Source organism: Embiotoca jacksoni, unplaced genomic scaffold, assembly GCF_022577435.1.
Source record: "Embiotoca jacksoni isolate LCO1_2020_lvr unplaced genomic scaffold, fEmbJac1.0.p SCAF_7, whole genome shotgun sequence".
Lineage (NCBI taxonomy): Eukaryota > Metazoa > Chordata > Actinopteri > Embiotocidae > Embiotoca > Embiotoca jacksoni.
The window spans coordinates 6,068,087-6,094,976 of NW_027185425.1; the positions used below are offsets into that span (position 1 = coordinate 6,068,087).

At 38.9% G+C, this 26,890-nt stretch overlaps 3 protein-coding genes across 7 annotated transcripts in view; 2 read left to right on the forward strand and 1 right to left on the reverse strand.

Moving 5' to 3' along the window:
* The window catches only part of akap9 (A kinase (PRKA) anchor protein 9), a 68,869-nt gene extending 56,330 nt beyond the window's left edge, over positions 1-12,539 (reverse strand). For all 4 annotated transcript variants that reach the window (XM_069176233.1, XM_069176232.1, XM_069176234.1 and 1 more), the window contains exons 1-2: positions 12,316-12,539; positions 3,600-3,866 (exon numbers count right to left, since the gene is read on the reverse strand). In XM_069176233.1, the coding sequence (XP_069032334.1) occupies positions 3,600-3,866; positions 12,316-12,363 (315 nt within the window). In that variant the 5' untranslated portion in view covers positions 12,364-12,539. The remainder of the gene's footprint in view (positions 1-3,599; positions 3,867-12,315) is intronic.
* A 4,107-nt stretch (positions 12,540-16,646) lies between these two features.
* Positions 16,647-18,855, forward strand: LOC138214500 (transcription termination factor 1, mitochondrial). 2 transcript variants are annotated; one of them, XM_069176169.1, is made up of 2 exons: positions 16,647-16,724; positions 17,326-18,855. In XM_069176169.1, exon 2 carries the CDS (start codon positions 17,375-17,377, stop codon positions 18,533-18,535), a length of 1,161 nt encoding a protein of 386 aa, XP_069032270.1. In that variant the 5' UTR covers positions 16,647-16,724; positions 17,326-17,374; the 3' UTR covers positions 18,536-18,855. The 2 variants fall into 2 exon arrangements, with proteins under 2 accessions (XP_069032270.1, XP_069032271.1); XM_069176170.1 differs by having other exon boundaries at positions 16,675-16,724; positions 17,274-18,855.
* A 278-nt stretch (positions 18,856-19,133) lies between these two features.
* Positions 19,134-25,555, forward strand: dus3l (dihydrouridine synthase 3-like (S. cerevisiae)). Its single transcript, XM_069176754.1, has 16 exons — positions 19,134-19,416; positions 19,587-19,694; positions 20,726-20,996; positions 21,091-21,439; positions 21,714-21,784; positions 21,903-21,992; positions 22,213-22,254; positions 22,405-22,557; positions 22,707-22,823; positions 23,033-23,098; positions 23,309-23,419; positions 23,874-23,970; positions 24,148-24,223; positions 24,448-24,636; positions 25,035-25,163; positions 25,270-25,555. Exons 2-16 carry the CDS (start codon positions 19,618-19,620, stop codon positions 25,340-25,342), a joined length of 1,911 nt encoding a protein of 636 aa, XP_069032855.1. The 5' UTR covers positions 19,134-19,416; positions 19,587-19,617; the 3' UTR covers positions 25,343-25,555.
* The last annotated feature ends 1,335 nt before the right edge of the window (positions 25,556-26,890 follow it).

Here is a 26,890-nt window from a genome sequence, read left to right on the forward strand (position 1 = left end):
ATTTTTTGCATTAATACCTGGGTCATTGCCAGAGCAGAGGAAAGATTGATTGCAGATCTTGAACATTACTGACCTCAGACTGCTAATGGCTAACACGGACATCAAAGAATACTGATCAAGCAACATTTGGCACCACCAGAGTGTTTTTCAGACCTACTTTTATGGCTCAACAATCATTTTTATTAGCAAAGAACGCTGGCTTTTTACTTTTAGCTGACTGTCTCTGGTTAAAATGACAGATGTCACCCGAACCACATTAGATCCGCTGTGACTAACGAAGTCAGCAGCGGTTAAAAAGAAAAGTCTGGCTGTTCTCTGGTTCATGTGCTCCCTGCTGCTGGTGGCGGCATTCAGCCACTAGAAACATAACTGTGTAACACCGCGGCACAACAATGAGGGCACTGTGTTTTTATGGTTTAATAGGGAGCAACAGAGTAACAACAAGTGATCTGGCTCAGGAGTTTGCACACAATTGGGCCAATTTAGGAATTATCTAAAATTTGTTGCGTTTCTGCCTTCTCAGCCAACAAAAGTTGATAAAAATTGTTAGGTTGTAGATATTTTATCCTTTAGTTACTTGAAAATGTTGAAAGGTAAACCTACCAAAGTATTCTGAATCAACAAGTGGAACATGGTTATTATAAGAGAACATTCAATTGCAGCGTATTAGATAGAAGAACTTGACGCAAAGTTTACTCTTTGATGTCCAGGAGGTATAAATGAGTCAACACACTTGTATTTTCTTGTAAAAGTCTTGAGAATGGAAAACATTGATGCTGTTGTGTTTCCACAGCAACCCATCCTGCTCACAGAGAGCAGCATCACCACAGGCCAAGGCCCCATGACCAGCGTAGACTGGGATGAAGACAGAAATTCTTCTGAGACAAATAGAAAAATAAAACGGCGAACCGAACCGTTTTATAATAAATGGTTCAATAATTTACTTGCATAAATAATTCCATCATTTCACTGTATGGTTTGGTCTCTTAAAACACTTCATTTGTATGGGTTGCGTAACAGCTCCCCCACTTTGTCACGCAGTCTTTTGTAACAGAGAACGAAGGTCGCTCCCAAGGTAAAAAAATATAGAAATAAAAAATAAACGACTCGCCATGTAAGAAAACATTGACGCATTCAGTCCACTGTCAAGGTCTGCTTAGAAGTGTTGCGAGGCCACAAGAATTGGTCACGCAGACCGACACATCTCAACCTCTTTAAAAGCAATTGTCTGTTTCCATGGCAACCCGAGTAGTTTTGTGGGCATTTACAGTGAGTTCAGGGAGAGAGTGGCGGCACAGGGCTGTTAGAAAAGATGGAAAGGGCTTAAATGATGACAAAAGAAATGTCTGAGAGCCTTCAAGTCTGCACGTCTTTAAATATTTACTAGATTGTCCAGATTGAACATTTATTTATCAGAAACGTTCGTACTGAATCTTTAGCCTCCAACCTTACCATTTATCATAAAATATAGGAATTCATTGCAGATTGAAAGGTTGCATATACTTGTAAAGTTTAGCAAATGCCAAAAAGATTCCAAACACTTTCACAAGTAAAAAAAAAAAAAAAAAAAAAGTAAATGTGGATTTTGTTAAATTACAAAAAGGGCTGCAATGATTAAAAAAATAAAATAAAATAAAATAAAAAATCCATCAATACTGAAATGAGTCATGCCTGTGCTGGCAGAATCCCCAGCACATCAATATACCTTTGAGAAGCTTTAAAGTTTTCAAATTCCTCAACAGATGACAGTGAAATCTTTGCAAAGTAGAAAAAGTCATCAAAGCTGCACTGCACCAACATTTAGGTGCAACTCAAGTCTAGGCCTCTCACAATTAATACACAATCACCTGATTGAAATAATTTTGTATAATCGTCAGAATTGTTAGTGTTAACCTGTATAAAAAGAGCTGGATGAAACCAATAAAAATGTCATATTTTGAATGCTATTTGGTTAAAGACTAATTTCAGCACCCAAACCATTGTGGGCACCACCTGAGCCCAAATCCATATAAAGTCATTATAGGGAGCATCAAAACTAACCAAATGACTTTTCCCAGATCTAATGGTTGTAGTTGTCATTCAGTAGCAACAATGTTAATGTATATTAGTTATTTGCTTTGGCTTTACCAAGTTTTGGAAAATAGTACACGGATCTGTTAATAATAATGATTTTTTTTTTTTTTTTTTTTTTATATATGTGAAATTGCATAATCTTAATTGACATTTACAAAAATGTTGGGGAGCAGATTTTAAGGTTCAGTAAAGTTTTGTTATGCGTGTTTTGGTCTAATTGTGAGTCTCGCGTCATACAAAACAAAAAAAAGCAGAAATTCTCCACCTCTGCATTTATTAAACACTTCTGTTTTCAATTCTGAAAGAAAAATTTACTTTTTAAATGTATATTTTTTACTGCTGAAATTCCTACATGACTGCTCCGTGCTCCCAGTGGAGCTGGTTGTCATGGCAGCGACAGTGGGCTCATTAAGCTGCAGGAAACAACAAGCACATTGATATTTTTTACAGAGATCTGTTACTATGAATAAACTTAATAAGCTCCTACTTCTACATGTTAACAATATAAAATTAAAGCCATTAAATGGACCTGTAGCATTAAACATTTAAAGACTTCCAGGAACGCATAAATGTATAATGTCATTTTTTGTTGTTTTGTTTGTTAAAAGAAGTGTAATGTCACCACAACCTGAACATCCATGAAGAAAGATTCACTGACAGTGACACATTAATGTCAGTATTTTTCAATTAAGTCTCCAAAAAGCATCAAAGTAAATAGACAGTGTGCTTCATTATTCTCAGCAGGGTAACCTCAGAGGGATGGATGCATTAATATATAATGGGGTATCATCAAAAGAATTAGCAGAAATTAAATTTGCAAGTTATTATCTAATAATTAATACCATTAAATAAAGATGCAGAGTATTTGATGCACTTAAGAAAATATTTCAAAGGAATCAAAACAAGTTCGGGCATTCGTGGATTTTACTCTGGTTAATGTATCAGTACCGGAGATATCACTCATGTAACATCCAATAAAATGTTTTGATCACAAAGCCAACAGTTATGTTCAAACCAGACACTTGAATTTCCTCTATAAAATACAGATGGCAACACATAAAAATGCATCCTGAATGGAAGATACAACATCTACTGTATGTGCATAGTCATTACTGGGAGAATGATTTTCTCAGGGCCGCAAATGTTGGTAAATTTGTTCAAAATAATCTGCTCTAAAACTGTCTGAATACACAAAATACACTTCTATGATCCGATTTAAGAACTGGTCAAGTGAACACCTGCTCATTCCCATATAGATGTTTAAATAAAAAAAGATTTCTTAACAGAATGACTGTGATTTCTGTATTAACTTCCAGAAGACACTTTTACTTTAACACGCATTTTAGTGCTAGAGGTCTAATTTGTACAATTTGTCCAAATGCTTCTTATTTATTAAAAGAAAAATTACATTTAAAAAAAAAATGGCATTGTACTTGGGATGTGAGAGAAAGTTTACAATCATCACAACTGTTATAAAGTGTGTGTTGCTGGATAGAACAGTGCAGCAAACAAGTGTGAGTGTCTACCTCTATGTTGTAGGTCTGGTCATGCTTGACAGTCTCTCCGCTTCGCAGGGTCCTGGTGAAGGTAAACTCCGTAGTGGGTGGGTCTTTATTTCCTTCCTGGGATCCATCCCGTCTTCCACCTAAAACCGTCTCTCCTCCCACTTCCTGATCCGGATCCACCCTTCCCTGTGAATCACCCTCAGAGTCCTCCGTTGGCTTCTTTTTCTTCTTCTTCTTCTGTTTCTTCTGTGAGTCAGCGTGAGCTTTTCTCTGGCGGTACTCAGCCAACTGGAGAGAGAAAAGAGAACCAGTAGTGTTAAAGGTCCAAATAACACTTTTCTGCTTCAAAGGTGGTCTTTTGAAAGTTAAAAAGTATGAGCACACACTTAACACTTAGACAACCATCCAACAAAGTGTCATTCTAATCTACAATTCCAGCTTCCATTCAAGTCTTTGCTTATCTGACCCACATGTCGAACCATGAAGTCAAGAAGCACCTGCTTCAAACGAATTATATCATTAGCATTACCTAACATAGACTCAATACTTATAGCAAAGGCAAATACATATATATATATATATATATATATGAACCTACTCTGAGTTGACACAGTTTGGTTAAACTCAAGCGAAACATTGTCTGCCCCTGCTCCGAGTGAATCCTCCCTCCCTGTGTCCATATGACCCGACACATGTCTCTTACTGTGCCAGGTGCTAATCCTGACTAAAGGGATTGCTTTTTCAAACTATGTCAAAGATCCGACTTGGAGGCCAATAACAGGTTTTGCAACCGTCACTATTTACACAATTTTATTTTCTGCTTTATTCCAAGAAAGGAGACGTTTCTTGTTCCCCGAGAAGTGATTTCGGTTGTCAACATTCCTGGATTCATGTTAGACTGACAGTTCTTTGCGAGCACAACAATCTAACTTCACTTTGATCGGTTTAATAAAATGAAGTGCTTTTAGAAATGTCTTCAGATTGTGGATTATAATTCACAGACGTCTTCTCTATCTCGCCGATAGCGTCGTGCTGAACAGCCTCTCAGTCACTTTCATGTCTCTCTGAAGACAAACATAAACTTTAAATTGCAAATTTAAATGTAAACAAAAGCCTCACCACAACTCTCCAAGTGACATTTTCACCATCATCAACAATACAAAACTCAACATATTTGTTCAACGATGACAAAAACAAAAACAGCAAGTCCCTCCATTTCAGCAGCTAAAACCTCAAACGTTTTAGTACTTGAGGTTGAAAAATAATCGATTATCAAAATATTATATGCAACTGAATTCCAGTTGTTTGACAAAGCAGTTAACCATGTAAAACAAAACATATTTCTGATGTGAAATCACACTTGTAGTACAAGAACACACAGCAGTGATTTTCACTTCCAACTTCTCACCCGGCTTTCTTTCACACTTACAAGCGGGAATATTTTCCATTTTATCCTCACCAGGAAAATGAGAAAACTGACTGCAGTGCCTGGACAGTTAGTACTACGGACATTCATTATGTATTAACCGCCAGCAACAAATACGTGTCGGAGTCAGCGGGGCAGGGTGGACAGCTGGGGCTGCAGGTGTCACACCACAGCTGCTGCACGGACTGCCACAGATACTGTATAGATCAGCTTTTACCACGGATACCGCACTAATGCCTTCTCACCTGTCTGGGAAATGTTCCCTGTACCCATATACCAGACATGATAGACCAACACACACATTGTAGCACTATTGTTTGACGCTGATGCGGTTGGCATAAGCTACGATGGGACCAGGTTTCTATTAAACTGTGTGTAAGAGTAATGTGGATATAAATCCTGCATTATGTCATTTTGTATCAGGATATACAAGATAATCCATTTTCTGAGAGGTTAATTAATAATGATATGATAAAGCTTTGGAATAAAGCTAATAAGTGGATCTTGAGTTGGGATTGTTTTTTTAGCAACATGGATGAACAGTTTGTTGGACAGCTGACAGTTTGACCCCCTGATTTTTCCTCTGATGCCATCAGCAGGTCAAACTCTTCTCTTATTCTGTGACATATTTCAGGATCTAATGGATCAATTGACAAAGAGTTGGGTACAGATTCTCGTGACTCAAGGATGATTTAATCCTCCACCTTTGGTGATCCTCTTGATTTTTCCTTTAACTGTAACACATGGTCGACTACTGGATGGATTTTCATGAAATTTCACAAAAGCACATTTTCCCCTCGGGATGAATTGAAACTCTCCATTTGAGAAACTGTTTTTCAATAAGAATAGAATCCGACTGATTTAACGGCCGATATTGGCCCATCACAAGATATATCGGTGTTGGCGTGTATGTTGTCTGATATGAAATCTTTTCTTTTACAAAACATAATGCAGAAAAAGATACTTTAGAAAATGTTCTGTGTTATTATGTTATTTATAACTATCATAGTCACAGTGAAGTACATTGTTTCAATACAATGATGTTGTTTTAAATAATAAAGTATATTGTTCAATCAATTTATCAATTTTATCTGCAGTGCAAAATCACCATGGAAGAGGGTCCCACTACGCTTTACAATTACAGTCAATAGAATAAAAGACTTAAATGTGTTTGATGACCACATTTCAGCCAATATATCAGTATCAGAATATTTTTATTTCAATATATAGGCACTGACCTCAAAAATCCGGAGCAAGTCGGGCTCTATCAACAACACTGTGGGAATATCTGCTTTAGTGCATTTCAATGAATTAAATACCTGACAAGAAAATTAATCAAACTGAGATCCAACAAATGTATCTAAAGGGATCATACAGTATAAACTATAGAGAAAAATGTAGATAAACTTTATATCATCTGGTCGTATCAACCACTCCGAAATGATCAGTTCAAGTACAGTCGACTTCTGTGACTGAGACCGGCAGCACTGATTTTACACACAATCTGATAAACCCCACTCTGTACTGCAGCAGCTCGACGTCACTTTTTGACAGCTCCCGTTTGGTGCTGCTGTACAAAAGGTGAGAGGATGACACGGCAGAGCTGAGAGTGGGTGTCGTGGTCATGTTTCCCCACCTACAACGCTCAGCTTAAATGCTCAAAAGGGCTCTTGATCTGCGCTTCCGCACCTCCACACATGACCAGCCGTCCTCCAAAAATATCCACCTATCTCTATTTCTGGAAGAGCGTTTATCTATCTTATGCCAGAGCACGCAAAGTGAAATATGAATGAATACCAGTCCTGCAGGTTGACAGCTCTAATGGCAACAAACATCCTTTATTTCTGACTCAATCAGAGTGTACGTGAGAGCAGCAGTGTATCGTGCAGCGGACCTGGCAGCAGAAATCACCCAGAGTTTTGGAAACGTGGAGGGAACCCCGGCCTTTGGTTGAGCTGCTTATCAAAGCAGGCTGCTCTGTTTGGCTGAGCATATGGAGAAGTAAAGCCTGCGTAGCTGCATCACCATCTGGCAAAACGGAAACTACGTAGGTGTGTCACCATCTGCTGCCTGAAAACATTTACACACAGGTTTTTTTTTATTATTTTTTTTTTATATACGTATCTGTGTCTAATAGTAGCTGACCAGTAGCACCATAAACAACAACAACATCACTGTTTCATTCCTTTTCAGCAGGTGAGATCCACTTAATTGCAGTTATTATTTTCTAAGAAGGTTGGATTATATAAACAAATGTATTGACTGAAAAAGCACAGATTTTGTTCAATTATATCAATAAATGTGGAAACTCAAGTTGTTGGTTTTTTTTAGTTTTTTTTTTTACAGAAAATCAATCAGCAACTATTATCATCGTCAAATAATAATAATTTTAGTGCATTTTTTTTTTTAGCAACAACACGGAAACATTAGAAGGTTTCAGCTTCTCAAATGTGAGGATTTGATGCTTTTCTCTACCAAGGACGACACCAGAGGAAGAATTTTGGGGAGTTTTGGACTGCTGCTCAGAAAAAAACAAGAAGTCTGAGTAGTAGGAAAAAATGTCTGTTGTAATTTCCCAAGGAGCCGTCTTAAAATGTTTTGTTTTGTCTGACAAACAGCCCAATCCAAAAAAATCTTCCGTTTACTATCATGTATGACCAAAAAAAAAAAATCCTCATATTTGAGGATAGAAAAAGTTTTATTTCTATTTTTGCTTTGCAAAATGACTGAAACGATTAATTAATCGACTGCTAATTGCAGCTTAAGTTTATATGACTGCGTTGTAAAATGCTTCACGAGGGGAGAACAAATCACAGCTCATCATCACAAACTCCTCAGTATTTCTTTGATTTTGTATAAAAGTAACAAAGGAAAAAGGGAACTGAAGTCTGTTTAAAGCAATTTATCCCAACTAAAACTAGTTTAGTACATGGGACGCTCACGCGATTGCTAAATATATTGTTTACATCTTGTATCCATAACAAACTACATGGAGTCCCGAAGTTCAGCTGACGCCCGAGACAAACACAGCAGTGCAGAGGGGAAGTCCACGGCCTCCCATGTCATGTGCCAGTGAGAGTGTCAGCGAAACATTCAGCTACTTGAGGGCCTAAATCACCTGCTTCACACACACACACACACACACACACACACACACACACACACACACACACATTCCAGTTAGCAATGAACAGCAGCTATTAGCTCTGAATACAAAGAAACGGTAAGTCAGTCATCCTCTCTTCCACCTGGTTCATCACCAGCGGAGCGGGTGGAGCTCCACCTGTGGAAGAGACTCTAAACACAAGGGTGGTAGATTGGCCATGACACACTGTATAACCCAGAGGACAAGCATGTGATGGAGAAACACACTCCAGTGTACGGTGGTCTGTCTTGTGACAGTAAAGATTCCCAGCATGCATATATTGTCAGTAACAGTGTGTTAAACATGGTAACATGAAAGGATAAAAGGCGCTCTAAGCAATTCAATATCAGCAACAAAACACGTGCCTCGTCCAATTCCCTTTGAAGGGCTTTTTCTTTTCTTTATTGAGAACATTCCCTAAAACACATTACCAAATGGGGCAGGCTTTTAAATTTGGTTCTGTTTAATTTGCAATTTGTTGCAAATCCTCACAACTGCCAACTACCAAATTTAATGTGCAAAGTTTCACGTATACGCCAGGACCTTGAGGCTATTCCCGATAGTTGCAGTATAATATTTGTGCGTGACGAGGTGATGCAGTTGTGACTTTACACTTTTGAGCCTGTTTTTTTGGTACAAATCAGACTGTCATAAAAATGCTAATGTGCAACTAAACAAACCAAACTGAAAGTATTCTGATGTAAATTCATCCAAAGAGTTGAATCCTGCTGTTAAAAAAAAAAAAAAAAAAAAAAAATCCAAAAGCTGTGGAAAAGGAACTATTTTGGACGCACAGATACAAGTTCCTGTCTGAAAACCTTTTCTCTCATGCTGACAGTGAAACCCGCACAACCTCGTGCATGGCATGATATCAAAACGTTAGCTGTGGTGTGCAGCCTCATGTTACCACTGCACTTTCCTGCTTTGAGAGTTTGCCTGTAAGATGCTGACTTCAACACTATTGAATCAACTGAAAACAAGTTTTTGAGATAAGACATCAGATAAGACAATCGTTACAAAAGTGTCCCAAACTGCACAGAAAGTTTGATCTCATCATCATCATCCAGGTTGCAGCTAATTAAAACTGGGCAGCTGTTAGACCATCACATTCAATTAATCACCAGTCAATCCATTTAAAATCAGCACAGCAGTTTTAAAAGTATTTAGTGTTATGTGATTCGGTTACAGACTATAAATAATAGCCTACAGTAAAACCCTGCAGTGTCCATTAAGTCAATTAGTAAGCTAAATACACAGTCCCTTAATCATGCAGAGCGATACAGGGCACCTCCACGATTAGTCACCTGAAGGATTAACTATTCAGGCCTAAGTTAAGTAGATCAACTTGTATCTTTGCTGTCCTCAACAGCTACAACGCTGGCTGACAGTAACACTGACCTTTACAGCTCTCTGAAGACTGAGAAAACCGGCTGGTATTCTTGGGATGCACGATTAAAATGACCTGCATTAGTGGTATCCTCAGTTTGGGCTGCTATGTCACACACATTTAATAAGCCTTATATATGTAATAATATGTATAAAATGTTTGTTTGTTTGAAACAATAATATATTTGCATTTGTTTGTAAATAATCATAATGACCACGTGTGCCCTGATACCTCATTTTGCAAAGGATACTGAGCTTTGCATGTGTACAGGGCAATACTGCTTTAACACAACACCAGAAGCTGGTAAAGTAACTGACACACTTTTAATGAGTGACCTGCCATTAGAAAACATTATACCTGCTTCCGCGATGTTGTTTACCCACATCAGAGAAGCAGAGAAACGCATAAGCTATCCTACATGAATGACGTCTGCATCCACTGAGCCAAATTAAACAACACTGCAGTGGCCTCGCCATCGAGCCAATCAGTATCAACGTGAAACTGCAGGAACTGCAAACGACCTGACACACGTTAGTCCCTGATGTTTCATTAAATATCAATCTCTGACTGTGAGAGACTGATGATCACACAGAGAAAGATGGCTCTACGGACAAAAAGGATTAAAAAGTACAAGGGAAACAACATTAAAAGTTGATTTTATTCAGTGAAGACACGCCCAGATAAAAGATCGGTCTTCAATGTTTGCTTTGAGAAAATTGCCACAGACAATGTACACAATTTCCTGACATGACTGGAACTACAAAGTGACATTACTGACCCCTCAGAGTCATATTTTAGACTGTGGAGCTGAACAATGGGACAGATAGACAGAACGAGAGAGAGTGCTATAGTCACCGTCCATATCTATATTGTAAAAGGTGCCACATCTGAGAAATCGTACACCATCCTGAGCTCATTAGTGCAGCACTGGGTGCTTTTCAAGAAGAGAGTCAGTCCATAATGGCAGTATTGCACCTGTGAATATGGTCCATTTTGTAGGAACACATGAGCTAATGGCTTGGGGAAAAAAAGCCTGGCAACACCAGCCCACAATTACTGCTTTGCTTATTGTCTAATGACTCAATAGGCACTTGCCTGGTAAAGACAGGGTATACAATAGATGCTTGACAGTTTTCACTTCACTAAAACATCAACTCAACATGTACCTGATTTAAGAAAAATGAAAAAAACAATCGCTGCATCTGATTTTAAAAATAGAAAACCTCGAAGCTGCTCTGAAAAAGTCATATTTCTTCAAAATAATGAGACCATGCAGATTCGTATAATGTGCAAAACAACTACATGAAATATGTTTTGAATTTAGAAAGGCATCGGGTCATCTCTCCATGGCAAGTTTGGAAGACTACCGGCACAAATAAATGCTAAATATCGCTGCCATTACTGAAATATCTTGTGACATTTATCCACTGCTTTTGAGGACATGGTGACATGGTACTTTGTGAAAAACACAGCAGTCAAACCAGCCTGCAGCACAAAGGGGCCGTTAATAAGCCAAAATACCAAGGTCATAACCAGGGAGATGGTCTTTTGTGTGGTTTCTCCTGCTGTGCAGACCTAAAATCGAAAACACTAGTTCAAAGTATGAAACCTGGACTGACCAAAAGACCCAACAAACAGCATCCTGGATGTTTCTTTGCAGCTTCAGGATGAAAAGTGTTTGAACCGCAGCTCCTTTTCAAGTCTGCCTTAGAGGACTCATTGTGATCCTGCATAGTGTTTGTAGAACATCACAGCTGGACAAAACTGCTAATTTAAGCACAGTTAATTACAGAAGTGACGTGGCTGTGTGACTTTCTGTTGAGATGTCAGAAATAATTCTATAATCACTATAAGCAGCATTTTTAAAATCTAATTTCCCTCTGTTTTGTGCATATGCTGGATCCAATTCAATGTATACTTCCAGGGTGTATTTTTTTTTTTTTTAATTTTTTTTATCATACATACATTACAGATGTGTCTATTACGTGTGACTACTGTGGAGGTTGGCCAGTCAAATGCTGGTCTGACCACATGTATGTACTTGCAGGCATTTTAGTATTAACAGAAATCATAGCCAGGATGTTTGGGTAATGAAATACATAACAGAGGCTCTGCAAAGTCATGCAGTACATCACCAGCCACAGCTACGAGGACAGTGCAGCGTTTATTTCACTGACATTTATGGCAAGAACAAAGAACATAAGCATTCACCAAGGCAAAAAAATGAAGTCCGGTATCGTCCTCCTCTATAGACTTACTGCAGGCTGACCTAATTATCGATGCTTCTGATTGATAAAGCCAATATAGCAAGTTTGGCATGCGGGGCAATGCTCGTACAAGCCTAGTGTCGACATGTCCTGTAAATCCTGTTACACCAGCCCATCAGTGTCACTTTAGGTGCCGTTTATAAACACTCGTTAACGATAACCGACTTGGTACACAAGGTCAACATTTGCGTGCACACTCCCGACACGTCAGTATCAGAAAAGTAAAATACATGCAAGCATGACAAAGGCGTCCGTGGGCTAGCTGCAGCTATGCTAAACCCCCACCCACACCCCCACCCACACCCAACCGGCCGGCTGACAGCAGGGCGCATGTTTGCTGGAACCTAACAGCTGATATGAAGGAGGGGGGAGGAGGAGGAGGAGGAGGTGGAGGGGGACCAAGGAAACAGCTGACAACCCCCAGTCGCGAGGAGACAAGTTGGCGACAACATGAAGTCGCTACTTTAGAGCAATGAGAGCAGCGACAGTGACACGAAAACTCAGAATCAGACCTTTGCTTTGCCGGCCTCCAGCTTCTTCTGCCTCTCCTCGTCCTCCATCACCGCAGGCCCTGTGGGTAAAACAAGACGCAAACTGCTTCATACGAAATATACGCGAGGGAAAATGCTAGAAGCTTAACTGTTTAAAAAAAATATATATATATATATATCTCGTCCCGGCTTCCAGTTTACTGCCACTCGTATTCACTACTGGCAGTCTCCTTGCTGGTAGTCCGCCGCCATGTTTTCCACGTAAACATGAGACCCAGCGAGGATGACGTTGCGTAGGTGCGTTGACAGCCACGCCCACTAGCATTCCAACACTGGTGCCTTCACGTACGGTCAGAAATGTGTGTTTCTCCACACAACACTACAATTTTGCTGAAAAGGTTTTCAGATCAGTTTTAAGATATATAGAACTATGCTGCTTTGAATAATAGTTTTCAAAATGGCTTTTCACCTGTTTTACAAAGCTAGTGAATGTAGCAATATTTTTTTTATTTCAAAAGCTTAACTTCAAGTTATTATATGTGCAATTTTAGGTAGGTAGGTAGGTAGGTATTTACTTTATTAATCCCCGAGGGGAAAATTTTTTCGCTACAGCAGCATACAGAAGCAATAATATAATAATAGAAATAATAGAATAAAATACTAGAATAGAATATAATAATAGAAAAGCAATAAAATAGCAGTAAATAGCAGTAAAAAATATAAATATTAAATATAAAATATGAAATATAAAATGCACAGTTTATACAGTACATTATATATCTATATATATTATATACAAACAAACCAAGAACACAGTCAACATATATATATATATATGTATATATATATATACAGTACAGTACATATCTATAAATATTATATAATATACAAACAAACCAAAAGTCAAACCAAAAAACCAAAACCAAACCAAACCAAAAAATTTTAGTCTTTAAGAGTCAAAAAAAAAAAAAAAAAAATTGCTCCAAAACTAGTTGTGATTTCACACATCAGCTTGCAGATGAGTTCCAAGAAATACTTTTAATTTCAGCAGAAGATGAATTTGAAAACAGTCTTCTAATGTCTGAACCTGCGTAATTTTGGTCAGTCAAATATTGATTTATTGGGAAAGGCACCATGCCTTGGCAAGAAAATAAAAAACTTTACACGTAAAAGATTTAGATTTAGATTTTTATTTCAAAAGATATACATGCAAATTATCAATAAAGTATATGTAGAATAAGTAATTATTTATGTGCAATGGCGATACTCCGAGAGTTACATTATATTTATCATATGTAGCGTAATATTATCGATGCATTAAAGTGTGAGCTGCATTTTAAGGAAGTTAAGATGGAACTACAGTAATTTTAAGCACTGAATATTGGATTTTTAAGAATAGCTCAAAATGTGTTGGTAATTGGTAAAGTGACTGATTATAGCTGACAAATAAAAGTGCAGTCAGTCCCTTTTTCTCTCTGGAGTAACAGTATAATTTACATCAAGTGGAGTCCATTTATAGCTTTGTTTAAGTACAGTACTTCAGTAAATGTATTCATTTACAGTCCAACAGTGTGGCTTGATGACCAAACCGTTGTTGACCATTTAAAACATCAATAAATCATATGACTGTTATTTATGTCTCTTCCCTTCTCTTGATCTATGAGGTTTATTAATAAAAATTGTATCACAATAATCACGAGAATATATCTGATAATAATGCCATACATTTCACTGTTTTATACACAGCCTGAATTCTGCTTAAAATGCCTGGTCAGTTTCTATGGTAACGGGAAGAGAGGCTGCCAGAGCTGTCCCAGTTGAGACTATTCTTTTGTAACATTAAAGCTGTTTCCAGTTAATAAAGGCTGCGGCCATCACCTCATATTTTACAGCATTACATTGAACTGGACTATTCTGAGTACATCTCTAACAATACTCTTCCTCAAAGAGGAAACATTAGCTGTCTTGGCTGAATGGGATGGCAAGAAATATGAGACAGGCTTCAGTTTCTAGGACAGATGGGGTTGATAAAGATTTTACGTACAAACTCTGTGTATAATTGATTTTTAATCTCGTTTACTTTTAATCAAAAGACCATATTCTTTGTAAACTGAATGCTTCCCTTTTATTTGTCTGACACTTGCTGCAGAATAAAAGAGTGAATACAATTTCTGCTTCACATTCATTCTTCACTTTTCCCACCAGAGAACTAAAGGAAGATGCTGGCAGCAATTCAAAGATGCGAAAGCAGGTTTTTGATGATCTGGGCTGCAGCCAGGATTTTCAAAATGTGGAAGTCATTCTTCTACGACTAATAAACTTTGCTATGGCTTTATTAACAAAATAATCAGACTTTTTTTTTTTTTTAATGTTCACATGTTGCGCTTTCATTTAATTCTACTGTTACATTTCTGTCATTTCCATTATGCCAGGAGAGATATTTTAAACATAAAAAAAATGTAAAACACACACGTAATATATGTGTGTTCCTTGAATTTAAACTCTGCGGGTTGTTAAACAGCAAATTCCCCGAAACATCACAATTTCTATCCTCATTTTTACCCACAGACTTAATGTGCAAACATCTTTAAACCAAATAGGGCACAGTTACCTTGTGACACGTTTTTAATCGAGAACACAATAACATATCAACGTTTTTTGTTTCCTAAAGGGCTGATTTGAAACATACCAGCAGTGGCAGCAGCAGCAGGAGAAGATGCTCTGTGTCTTCGGCTGACAGGAGCTGAGCAGCTTATAGTTTGGCAGATCTTGAATTCCACCCATCTTCTTTTGGACATTTTTACCAATGGGATCTCACCTGTGAGCAGAGCTGCTGCTGCAACAGTGTCTGCATGAAACACTGAGCATTTGTAAGTTTCGGCAGTTTCTAAATTATTGATTCACTCAGGGAGTACCGTGTCTACAGTTACCCAAGCAACTTCTTGAAGTAGACCACAACAAATGAACCAGGACTGGACTCCATGTAATATTAAAAACACAACAGTATTGTTGAGTGTGTGAGCAGTGTGAGTGAATTGTCTCTGCGTTACAGGCAAAAAAAAAAAAATAGTAGAGTATAAGATCAAAGTCATCCACTGCCTCCTTTGCTGTGTTTTACACTCTCCTCATCATTTGTCTAACATTACAAATGATTGAAAGAAGCAGGAATAAAGGCCACAAAGGTCCTTGTCATATCATTATGCAAATGCAGGAATCAAAAGTGCTCTGAACAAGTTTGATCAAATGATTTCCATTTGTGTGTGTAAATGGAAAATAAACTGACCTGTTGATGACTGAGACAAAACACAATTGAGACTCAGACCCGGCCAATCAAGGCGGAAGCTGTTGTGACTAAAACACCTGTCACATCATCTTAGAGCAGGAGAGTGAAAGCTTATTTGCATGATGACGATATCACTGTGCTATATTAAAATATTCATAAGTGGTGGGTCTCATCAGTAATGAGTGGCTATGGGTCGGTAGGTTTGTCACAACACATGGTAAATGCTCACTTGTGTCTCATGGGCATACAAGAACATTAGCTGTAGCAGAGAGAACATTAACTATTAATGCCGGTAACCAGCAGTCCAGGGCTCTATGTGGTTTTATTATTCAGTGGAAACCTCCCAGGAATCATGATGAATGTTAGGCTATAGATTTACTGAAGAATCTCATTACACTCTGAGGGCTTTGTAAGTGACTGAGTACTTATGGATAATGTACAGTATGTGCAAAAACAGAAATGCCCTTTTTTCAGGGTCATTTCCTTTCAGATATGAGTCATGCTGTTTATACTGCTTCTGAAAAGTGAGAGTTTAAATAAACTAATAATTAAAAGCCGACATCTACACAAATGAAACCTGGTGAATTTGAAGGCTGATTCCCAGCAAAATGTAACATATCTTTTGATTTAATTAATTGTGGAAAAATTAAATAATATAGTAATATAGCTCCACCAGAACTACACCCGGTGGTGAAGGCCTTAAGCATTTGTATACCATCAGTTATAGAGGTAGAATGTATACAGAAAGCCTTAAAGAAAAGATATTTTAATTGACAAAATTAGAGAAAAATAAAAAGTATTTAAAAAATACTTTCAGACACAGGAGTCCTTACCAAATTTTTTTGGGGGGGGGGATTTAGCAATACAAACAGCATCTCGTTTAAATTTGTTTCTCTTTCTTTTCCTTATTCCATCACCTTATGAACTTCCCAAGACTCTAAATGGAAGCTCTTTGCCTCTATCTAGTGGTTAAAAATGAGAGAAACAACTTTTACCTCCAAAACACTAGGTGGCGCCCTCTGGCAATAGTCGGATTTTTTTTTTCTGATCTCGCGAGAGCTTTTACAAGTTCGCGCTTCCACTCTCGAACTACGTTGTCAAAAATGCCCATTTCTCTAGCACGAGAGATGTCAATTATCACAATATGGTATGTTGTTTTATATTTTTAGAAGGAGACTAAGGCATAAAGAGTTAATATATTTATAGTAAATTGTAAAATCTGTAACATCTGTGACTGTATGGCTGAGCCAGGAGATGCCATTCATTCACTGGGGCGAATAAAAGTTGTTCTGTGACTAAATAATGAAAGTAACGTTGATGTCAGTCGCCTCGTATGTTTTAAATAACACGTAGTATTAAGTTATGTACATGTTAACTAACTAAATAAGAGTGACGTGCATCAGGTTTAGCTTTATCTCTTTGCAAAGTTTCTATCAAAGCTAATGTCAGGCTAGAGCTGATAATGGGACTAAATTATATATTGTTGACCTTAACCAAAGCTTGCATGTTAAATTTAAAAATAATTACTGGTTTAGTTTTGTGCAATTTTGAGGTACTTCAGTTTAAATGTCACTCTCAGTCCCAATTTGTACTTCCTTCAAAAAAAAAAAAATGAAACGGTTATCAAAATAGTTCCCGATTAATTTTCTATCAATCAACTAATCTTGACTCTTCTGTCTTTTGTTTCTTTGACTAGATTTCTTGTTATTATTCAGCTAAACACACCACGTTTGTTTTTCTTCATTTAGTTGCACTGAAACCAACACGACGTTTAAAGTGTAGCCCTCCCAGTTAGAAATGGCAGCAGCTCCAGGCCTGAGGACCCTCCTCAGCCTCCTTCCATCGGTGCCGTGGCTGCGCGTCTTTGGGCCCACTCCGGTGCATTTGGCCTCAGCCTGCCTTCCTCGGAGACTTTGCAGTGCCGGTACAAAACGTAGTGAGCCAAAGCCACCAGTGAACCCAGAGAATGAATCTCTGCTTGAGAACCTGAATCTTATGGGAGTGGACGTGATGATGGCACGCCAGCGTCAGCCCGGAGTGCTGCGTAAAATCTTCACTAACGAGCAAGGCCTCGCTCACTTCCTGCAAGGAAAAGGTGCCAGCCGCAAAGTAATCGCCGGCATCATATCCCGGTATCCCCGCGCTATCACCCGCTCCATCGATCACTTGGAACAACGCTGGAGGCTGTGGAGAAACATCTTCAAGACGGACGAAGAGATTGTGAGCATCCTGGATCGCTCGCCTGAGTCTTTCTTCCGCTCCAGCGATAATGGAAATTTGGAGAAGAACATAGATTTTCTGGTCTCACTGGGACTGAATGAAAAAGACCTTTATCGGCTGCTCACCACAGCACCGCGGACGTTTTCCAACAGTTTGGAGCTCAACAAGCAGATGGTGGAGTTTCTGGAAGACATCTGTGCAGAGCTCGGTGGACAAAATCCAGAGCAGTTTGCAAAAACGATCATATCCAGAAACCTCTATATTCTCATCAGAAGCACTAAGAGAGTAAAGACAAACATAGACAACCTGAGAGCCTCTCTTAAGTTGAGTGACGAAGAGCTGCTGGCTCTCCTTCAAGGCCACGGGGCAGAAATTCTGGACCTTTCCAGTGAGTATCTGAAAAATAATTTTAACAACCTTCAGCAGAAGATGCCTTCGCTTGGCAGTCGAAAAGCTGACATCAAAAAACTGATCGTCAGCTATCCAATGATTCTCTACATTGGACCAGACACGCTGAACTCTAAACTAGATTGTCTCATAAAAGGAGGAATAACAATGAAGCAGATACTGAAGAAGCCCAAGGTTTTGGACTACAGCACACAGAACATTACAGAGCGACTAGCGGAGCTGCAGAGAGTGGGATATGACCTGAAGAAGAATGGCATCAACATCCTGGACTCCAGCCGAAAGCGCTTTGTCGCAAAGATAGAAAAACTTGCTGCCTCATCAAGTCAGTGAATATAGTGGCCTGTATTAGGATGTTAAACAATCCTAGATGATGCTTGTCCCTGATTTTGCCTTCCGAATAATCAGGCAGCAAATTCACATAATTCAGTCACTCGTGAATGTTTTTTTGCACTTTTGCTTCAAAATCATTTAAACAGTTAATCATTAAAACTCTTGCTGTATAATTTCCTGTCAACTGACTAGCTGATTAATTAACTGTTGTTTCAGCTAATCATTTCAGGTCCCCTTAATTTACACATGAATTACTTGTTGGATAGCAGTTCTTGGATTTTATGGGAAAACGCAATCTTGAAATAAAAGTGTCACACAAAAACGGCATCACGTCTGATTACATGTTTCATCCACAGTTACAGTTGTGTAGTCACTTAAATGTGTAATAATTTGACATTATTATTATTTTTACTAATATAGAGGATGCGTTTTGATGTCATTTTAAAACTCCGACATGCTCCACGTGTTCAAATACCGGGGATAATACTTTTATGTTAGATCACCGGACCACAAGGCCTCCTTAGCTTCGTTCAAAGTTTGAGAGGCACCTCTTGTCAGCGGAACCATTGTTCGTAAGTATGTTCACCACGGACCTCGTTAACAGCTGCACAACAGCTTCCCTCACGATGCTGGTTTATTATTGCACGTCAGGGTGTTAGAAGTGTTATCCCAGTTCACTATCTTCTTGTTTTAGTCACTTTTGATAAGACTTCAAGTCGTTATAGATTAGCGTTGAATGCATTAAGTAGCCAGCTGCTGCTGACGGCGCTTTTAGGTTAGCTGTTAGCTTGTTAGCAGAGTGAGGAATCATCCGCTAACTTCACTGTTAACGCAAAGTATGTTTCAGTAGTTGTTTACTTCGGCAACATTTCAAATACTCGGTAAGTAACTCGGCTAATGTTGATATTGCAAAGCTTTACTTTTCAGCCATTTCATATTGAAGTGAACGCTTTAAATAAAAGTTGTCTGCAACACGGAGCGCAGTTGAATTTACTGGAACAGAACAAGACTCTGCAGTTTCATTCAAAGGTGTTGTGTTGAAATGTTTCAGAAAAACAACTGAAGAAAAGTCTGAAGGTGCGATGGAAACTGCGTCAGAGGAAACCCTTGAAAAGGGGACCAATGCGTTTGTAAAGGGTGAAGCTGCCATCAAACCAGAGTAAGTAACCATCCGTGCGTGGCGGATGATGAAGTGTAGTTTGAGTCGCACTGGAAACCGGTGGAGGTCCAGGTGAGTTTGTTCAGACCAAATGATGTTAATCACGCAGCTGCCAGAACGCGGGGCATCGTGGCATCTGTTCCCCGTGCTGCACCATCCTGCCTCTTAATGCCCCACATTCAACTCTCTTTAATTGGGGGCAGCAACTAAGACATCAATCCACCATTTTTCCAGCGCAATAGTACGGGCTTTACTCTTGTAGATGCTGCACCACCGTCCCTTCATTTCCCACGTCCCGCCGCTTTGTCTGATGAAGCCAAAAGAACTACACTGTCAGCAAAAAGGCTATTGAAGGCACTTGACTGTTTGCACAGAGTCCTGTTTCAACTCTTGCTCCGGTGTTACGGGGACCAACTAGTCTGTGTGGGCATGGGCTAAAATGATGCAATAATTGTACAAAAACTTCATGGCAGGACACTCATGTTGCACCAGATTGACACTTTATCGAGGCAAACTAGGGGATTTCCCCCCCTACTTATAATTAGGTGATCAGGTGCACACTTGCTGTGTCCTTACTCTGTCCATACTACACCCTAAATGTACATAGTATAGAAAATGCTCATTGTTTCCATGTATATTGTTTTTGCAGTTAGTGTACGAGAGGTCACGGTACATTTCCATTTTCTACTAATGAGACATAATGCAGGACCAGTTTTGGATTTTCACTCTAGTTTCATTTAACAAAAAAACAGGTTTTCCAGAAGCTTCATACTTCTGTTTTCAGTTTTCCAAGAATTTCCTCAAACTATCCAGCATCATCATCTATAATTTGTTTCCATTTTTACAAGCAGTGACCTGCTTTCCTATTTCCTTCCGGCACTGCATTGTGGAACCTTTGTCTGTTTCTCAGGATTAAAACAGCTCGTACTACAAACCTGCCGACATACACAGCCACTGTTTTTATTACGTTGTACATCTCACAAAACACCATGAGGATTGGCCTTTTTTCTTCCTTCCTCTTGTATTTACAGATTCCTCACGACCAAAGACAAATTTCATGGGTTTATAGACGCAGAGTGGCAGGGCTCAAAAGGAGACAAGGCCCCTGAGAATGACACAACTGATGAAACAAAGGAGACATCTGTGGAGGAACCTGAGCCCAAAAAGCTGAAAGTGGAGCCTGAAGAGAGAAATAATGCCGGGAAACAGGACGGTAAACGTCTTCGGGGACAGAATAAATCGAGGCCGCACACAAAGCCCACCGCCTATGATGAGAAGCGGCTGTGTGTCTCAGTCATTCAGGTATGAAGCTCTAACCGCTCATTCACAAATCCCACACAGAGTATTTTTCAAATTTCTCAACTGGTAGTTATTATGACTTTTTCCATCCATTTAGAACAGGGAATGTCCCTTTGGAGACAAATGCCACTTTCACCATGACATCGGGGAGTACATGGCCTCGAAGCCCGCTGACATCGGGGAAAGCTGTTACCTCTATGACACATTTGGAAAATGTGGATATGGTCTCGCCTGCCGCTTTGCCAAGGCACACACGACACCCGACTTCAAAACCATGGAGAAGGCCGATCTGGTGAAGGCGTACGAAGGCAGGACTGTGATGAAGAACAGCTTGAGCAAAGACCTTCAGAATCGTCTGAGGAAACGTTCGGTCGCCTTCAAGAAGTCAGCAGAGTACCTGAAAACACTTTCAAACAACAAAGACAAAAAAGAACAGCGAGGAAATGGTAGGAGGAGGTTTTTAACACGTCCTTTTATTTCTGTAAACAATGCTGTCAACATTACGAGAGACCCGTGTTGTCCTGTATGAATCTGCGTCACCGATTTAAGATCTCCTTCTTACTTTGTGATCGTGCACATTTAACACGCTTCATCTATAGTTTCCAAATATTTTTTAATTATCAGAATTGAGACATATTTAATAAAAGCATCCATTAATAAAATATGAAATTTGACCTGATTTAAGTTTGATGATATAATTAAGTCCTTTGACTCATTCAGGTGACGCGTGTGCAGCTGAAGTATCTGCAGATCCAGCAGGAGAAAAGCAGCTTGTTTCCACTGAAGCACAGGTACAACCTTCTACTGCGTCCTCCCTAATTAGTCTATCAGTGAACCGGAGATGATTTTTTTTTCCCCATGATGTTTTGCAAGTATTTTTTTACATGTTTGCTTTGTGATGAGCTGCAGGCCAGCCCTGATAAACAGCCTCTAGTGAAGACTGTCGGCCCGCTGACTGATGCTGATGTCATCAAGTTGCGCCCATGTGAAAAGAAGCAGGCATGTATCACTCAAACTCTTTCCCTCATAATTTTACTTTCTGCTTAAATAGCAAAAAGAAATCATGATCTTTTTTTTTTCTTCTTGTTTTTACAAATTATTGTAATTTACAAATTAGAAGAAGCCATCCTCCTATTTCAGAGGATATTTACATGGTTTAAAATCACTGCCAAATAGTGTGGCTTGTTGTCTAAGAAGTTATTTTCTTTGTGCGTTTAAGGTGGACTTTCAAGACAAGCTCTACCTCGCTCCTCTAACAACTGTAAGTACTACTACACTGAGATGAGCACTGCAGATAGTCCTAGAAGTAGTTTAATATTTAAATCCTGTCATATAGCAAGTGAAATTAAATGCTGATCTGTAAATAAGGTTTGCGCCTGACTAAATGTTATCTCTCTCTGTATCACCCAAGTGTGGAAATCTTCCTTTCCGTCGTGTGTGTAAGCGCTTCGGCGCAGACATCACCTGTGGGGAGATGGCCATGTGCACTAATCTGCTGCAGGGGCAGCAGTCCGAGTGGGCCCTCCTGAAGAGGCACGAGAGCGAGGACCTTTTTGGTGTCCAGGTGATGGCATCTTACATCATTCAAACTCTGCAGAACAACTGAATCTTGTTAAATCAGGTTGAAAACACATCTCCATAGATTTAGGTTTTAAAAGTTTTAGTGTCAGAGTGAACATGTTTTTTGTTCTTAAGTCTGAATTGTGTCTCCAGGTAGAGGGCTGTTTCCCTGACACCATGACGAGGTGCGCAGAGCTCATCAACAACAACACTGATGTTGATTTTGTGGACATCAACTCGGGATGCCCAATTGATCTTGTTTACAAGAAGGTAAAGTCTTACCTAACCAGAATCCCCTATTCAGATAAATGATGTGGGTTTTATTGCTTTATGTGTTCTCTCCCTGCTGAATAATCATAAATAAATACGTACAAATTGTTGCAACTTGACACACACTTGCTGCAGTGTGCGAAATTCAACAAAGTATTCAACATCAACATGTCTTTGACAGATGGTCTTTAAATGCTTTCCCTCATCAGGGTGGAGGCTGCGGTTTGATGACACGAACTAGAAAATTTGAACAGATAATCAAAGGAATGAATTATGTAAGTATGTCTTTTTCTTCATATAAGGTCCATTTTATTATTTGTTAAGCAAAGGTAGTATTATAGTATTGTCTGTTTTAAAGAGAGGAAATGCAACAGGTAATGATTTGAAACGAACATGCAAACGCTGTGTTTCTTTGGCTTGGATTACAAGTCCAGTCAAGTTGAAGGCTGAATTAAAACGTATTATGTTTTTTTTTTCCCCTGAAGGTTCTTGATGTCCCTTTAACAGTCAAGATCCGCACTGGTGTTCAAGAGAAGTCCATGATCGCACACAAACTCATCCCAGAGATGAAGAATTGGGGTGTCTCCATGGTCACAGTAAGTCTTGTATCAGTCAAAGCACAAATAAAGGAGAGATGCGTTTCAGTAGTGTGAAAAGGTGCCTATTATAATAGGTAAAAATCATACTTTAACACAATCATAATTTGAGTCTTGGAAAAAAAGAAAGCAAGGGAAGTCGCTCTTAATTTCCCAGTTTAGAAGGTTAAATTGACCAGCAACAGCTACAAACAATGTGCTGAATCATCATTTCATAATCAGAATCTGTATCATTTAGCAAATTTAATGCATGTCCCATATTCCTATTTTACAGTTTGTTTGACTCCTAATAAATACACATTCTTGTCATGTGGTAATGATTTATCCATGCGAGGTGGTTCTCACAAGCACATTTTTGCTTCCTCCTTCATGTGTTTATCATTTTCATATCTGCTTATAAATATGAGTCAGCTTCAAGATATGATGAAACACTGGCGTTGTCATTTTCTTCCAGTTGCATGGCAGATCCAGGGAGCAGCGCTACACAAAGTTAGCTGACTGGGACTATATAACTACATGTTCCAAGCTGGCGAGCCCTGTTCCTCTTTTTGGTATGTGTACTTATGAGGATTGCCGCTGAATGTAATGCAGATGCATAAGATGGCAATCACTACGTTGTAAAACCACATACAGGTGGAAGAATAATTTATTGCTCGTAATGTGGTGAACGAAGGTAGCTTTTAAATTTTTTTTTTTTTTTTTTTTTTTTTTTTTTTATATTGTTCCAGGTAATGGAGACATTCTGTCCTATGAAGATGCCATGAAAGCCAGAGAGACCGGTGTTTCTGGTATCATGATAGCAAGGTTGGCATCACTTGGAAACACCTTTATACCAAATAAATGTTTGGCATTGATGTGGTTTATAGTCACTCTTAGCCTTCTTCATTTTGAATAAGGAAGGAAACATATTAAGCTGCGCCTTTCGCAGTGCATAGAAGAGTCCAAATTTTTTTTGCTGTAAAGTTGAATTAGTATTTGATTAAATCAGAATCACATGATTGACTTTTGTTGGGGTTGTCTCTCTGCAGGGGTGCTCTCATTAAGCCCTGGATCTTCACTGAGATCAAGGAGAGCAGACACTGGGACATCTCATCCAGTGAGCGACTGGACATCCTAAGGGACTTCAGCAACTTCGGCCTGGAGCACTGGGGCTCCGACACTCGAGGGGTGGAGAAGACCCGCACCTTCATGCTGGAGTGGCTCTCCTTCATGTGCAGGTGGGCAACAACATGCACTTCAAAATGTTGCATTTCATCTACTATAAACTATCAATATTCATGATTGGCTATTTGATCCAGAAAAACTTACAATTATTATATATATATAAAAATGTATATGATGTAGGCCCACTGTTGGTTGTGGTCTCTTGTGCCTGTTGGGACATTTGACAGCTTTAAAATTTGCTTTATAGATTGTGATTTTTGGTACTTTTTCTAACTGCATTGTGATGCCATTAATGTTGAGAGTAATAATAGGGATGAGGCGAGTATGCTTGTGTATTCAAATGGTGACAAACCAACAGACAAAATCAGGGTTTCACACTGAATACTTACAATAAAGAAGACTGGAGATAAATCAATCATGGCCTTCCTGTCCCTTTCCATCTCTCTCTTAGATATATTCCAGTGGGCCTGTTGGAGCGAGTGCCTCAGAAGATCAATGAGCGACCCCCGTACTACATGGGCAGGAACTACATGGAGTCACTGATGGCCAGTCAAAATGTCGGGGATTGGGTCAGGATTAGGTGAGCAGAACACCATCTAACCATGGAAGAGTAACCTTTCAAATTAAAGCTGCTTTAAATTAAGAGTTGAATAATGCATTTTATAAAATAACATTTTTCTCTCCAGTGAAATGCTGCTTGGACCTGTACCGAAGAATTTCAACTTTTTGCCCAAACATAAAGCCAATGCCTACAAGTGATTTTCTCTTTGTGTGACTCCTAAAAACATCCAGGTTTTTGTGTTGTTCCTTTTGTATTGTCTCTGGAGAAGAAGACAGAGAAAAATAGATCATTTGTGTTTTAAATGACAAAGACTATTGAATAGCCTGTTTATTTACCCTGTGGTACAGTGGAAGAAAACATGTCTGTTTATGTACCTGAAATATATGCAATAAAATCTTTGGCCACACTAAGATATTTTTGTGTCTTTTATGTTTCTTTTGGGGAGGAGGGTAATTTATTTAATCTACCTTTAAGTACCTTTATAACTGTTCTTTTGGAAAGAACATGTGACGCGTCTGTACCTGGTTGCATTTACACTTGCGCACGTGACACAGTTGTGTGTTTGCACATATGGCCGTAATAACACATTTAAACTGAACATGTTACTTTTGAGCGTGTTAACACAGACAACACAATAATGCATTAACACGAGACTTTTGGTCCAAAAGAACAGGTTCATTTTGAACGTGTTCATTTTCAATGTACAAACACGAGATTTCCCGGCTTCATTTTGAACGTGAACAGCAAATCCTTCTTTTGTAGAACAAGCCTCTGGACTGGAAGTTCATGTTTTTGTATTTTGCATCTGCACCACAGGACCACAGGTGTTTGGAAAGATTTTGCATTTTCTTTTTGTGAGCATGTGTTTTTCCCTGCAGGACTGCAAGTTTTCATTTTTGTATTTTGCACTTTAGTGCTACTGTACTGTACAGAGATAAACACATGAAAACATTTGCCTTGAAACACCTAGTCCTACCTTAAAAGCAGAATGTAATTGAGACAAAAAGCATGTGCTGCAAATAAAGATTATTCCCCTCCAATAGTCCTTTTTCCCATGTAAGATTCTTGAGTTCAAAAATCTGTCTTTGGGCTTCATCACTACCCCAAATAGTCCAAGTATGGGCCCATGATTTTATCGATTAAAAAAAGGTTTGTCCTTCAGACATGAAAAGAAAGCCTTAAAACAGAGGTCTTCAACAGGCGGTCCGCGGAGGTACTGCAGGGGGTCGTGAAATATTTGGTTGATAAGACAATTTTTCAGATTTTTTTCAATATTTTTTTCCCACAAATTTAAATGTCTTTAAATACACATTAACATGAATCCAACATATTGTAGCGAATGGATAAATGGAGGCAGAAGATGTTATCTTTCAGTCAGAAATGCAAACATTCAACGACACACAGGAGCTCTCAAACTGGGCACAGGTTCACTCAGAGCGAGACGAGCCTGCACCTGTCCCTCCAAGCCTCCTGCACTCCTCCAGTTTAATATAAAACACAATTGTATACAATATATATAGTAGGGGGTCCCTGCTCCATCTCTCTATCAGTTTGGGGGTCCTTGGCCTGAAAAACATTGAAGACCCCTGCCTTAAAACATGGATATGACCTATAACTAAGAGAGAGCATGTGAACATTTTCTCTACATGGAATTATAAAAAAAAAAAAAAAATGGTATCACATTTTGAAAGGGTAACATGCCTGTACCAAGTTACTGAAAACTTTAAAAACCAGAAAGACAGCTA

Coding starts and splice junctions, on each gene's coding strand:
- LOC138214500 (XM_069176169.1), top strand. CDS start 17,375: ATGGCAGCAGCTCCAGGCCTGAGGACCCTCCTCAGCCTCCTTCCATCG.
- dus3l (XM_069176754.1), top strand. CDS start 19,618: ATGGAAACTGCGTCAGAGGAAACCCTTGAAAAGGGGACCAATGCGTTT. Junction 19,695..20,725: donor GAAGCTGCCATCAAACCAGA/GTAAGTAACCAT, acceptor TTGTATTTACAG/ATTCCTCACGACCAAAGACA. Junction 23,971..24,147: donor GAGCCCTGTTCCTCTTTTTG/GTATGTGTACTT, acceptor ATATTGTTCCAG/GTAATGGAGACATTCTGTCC.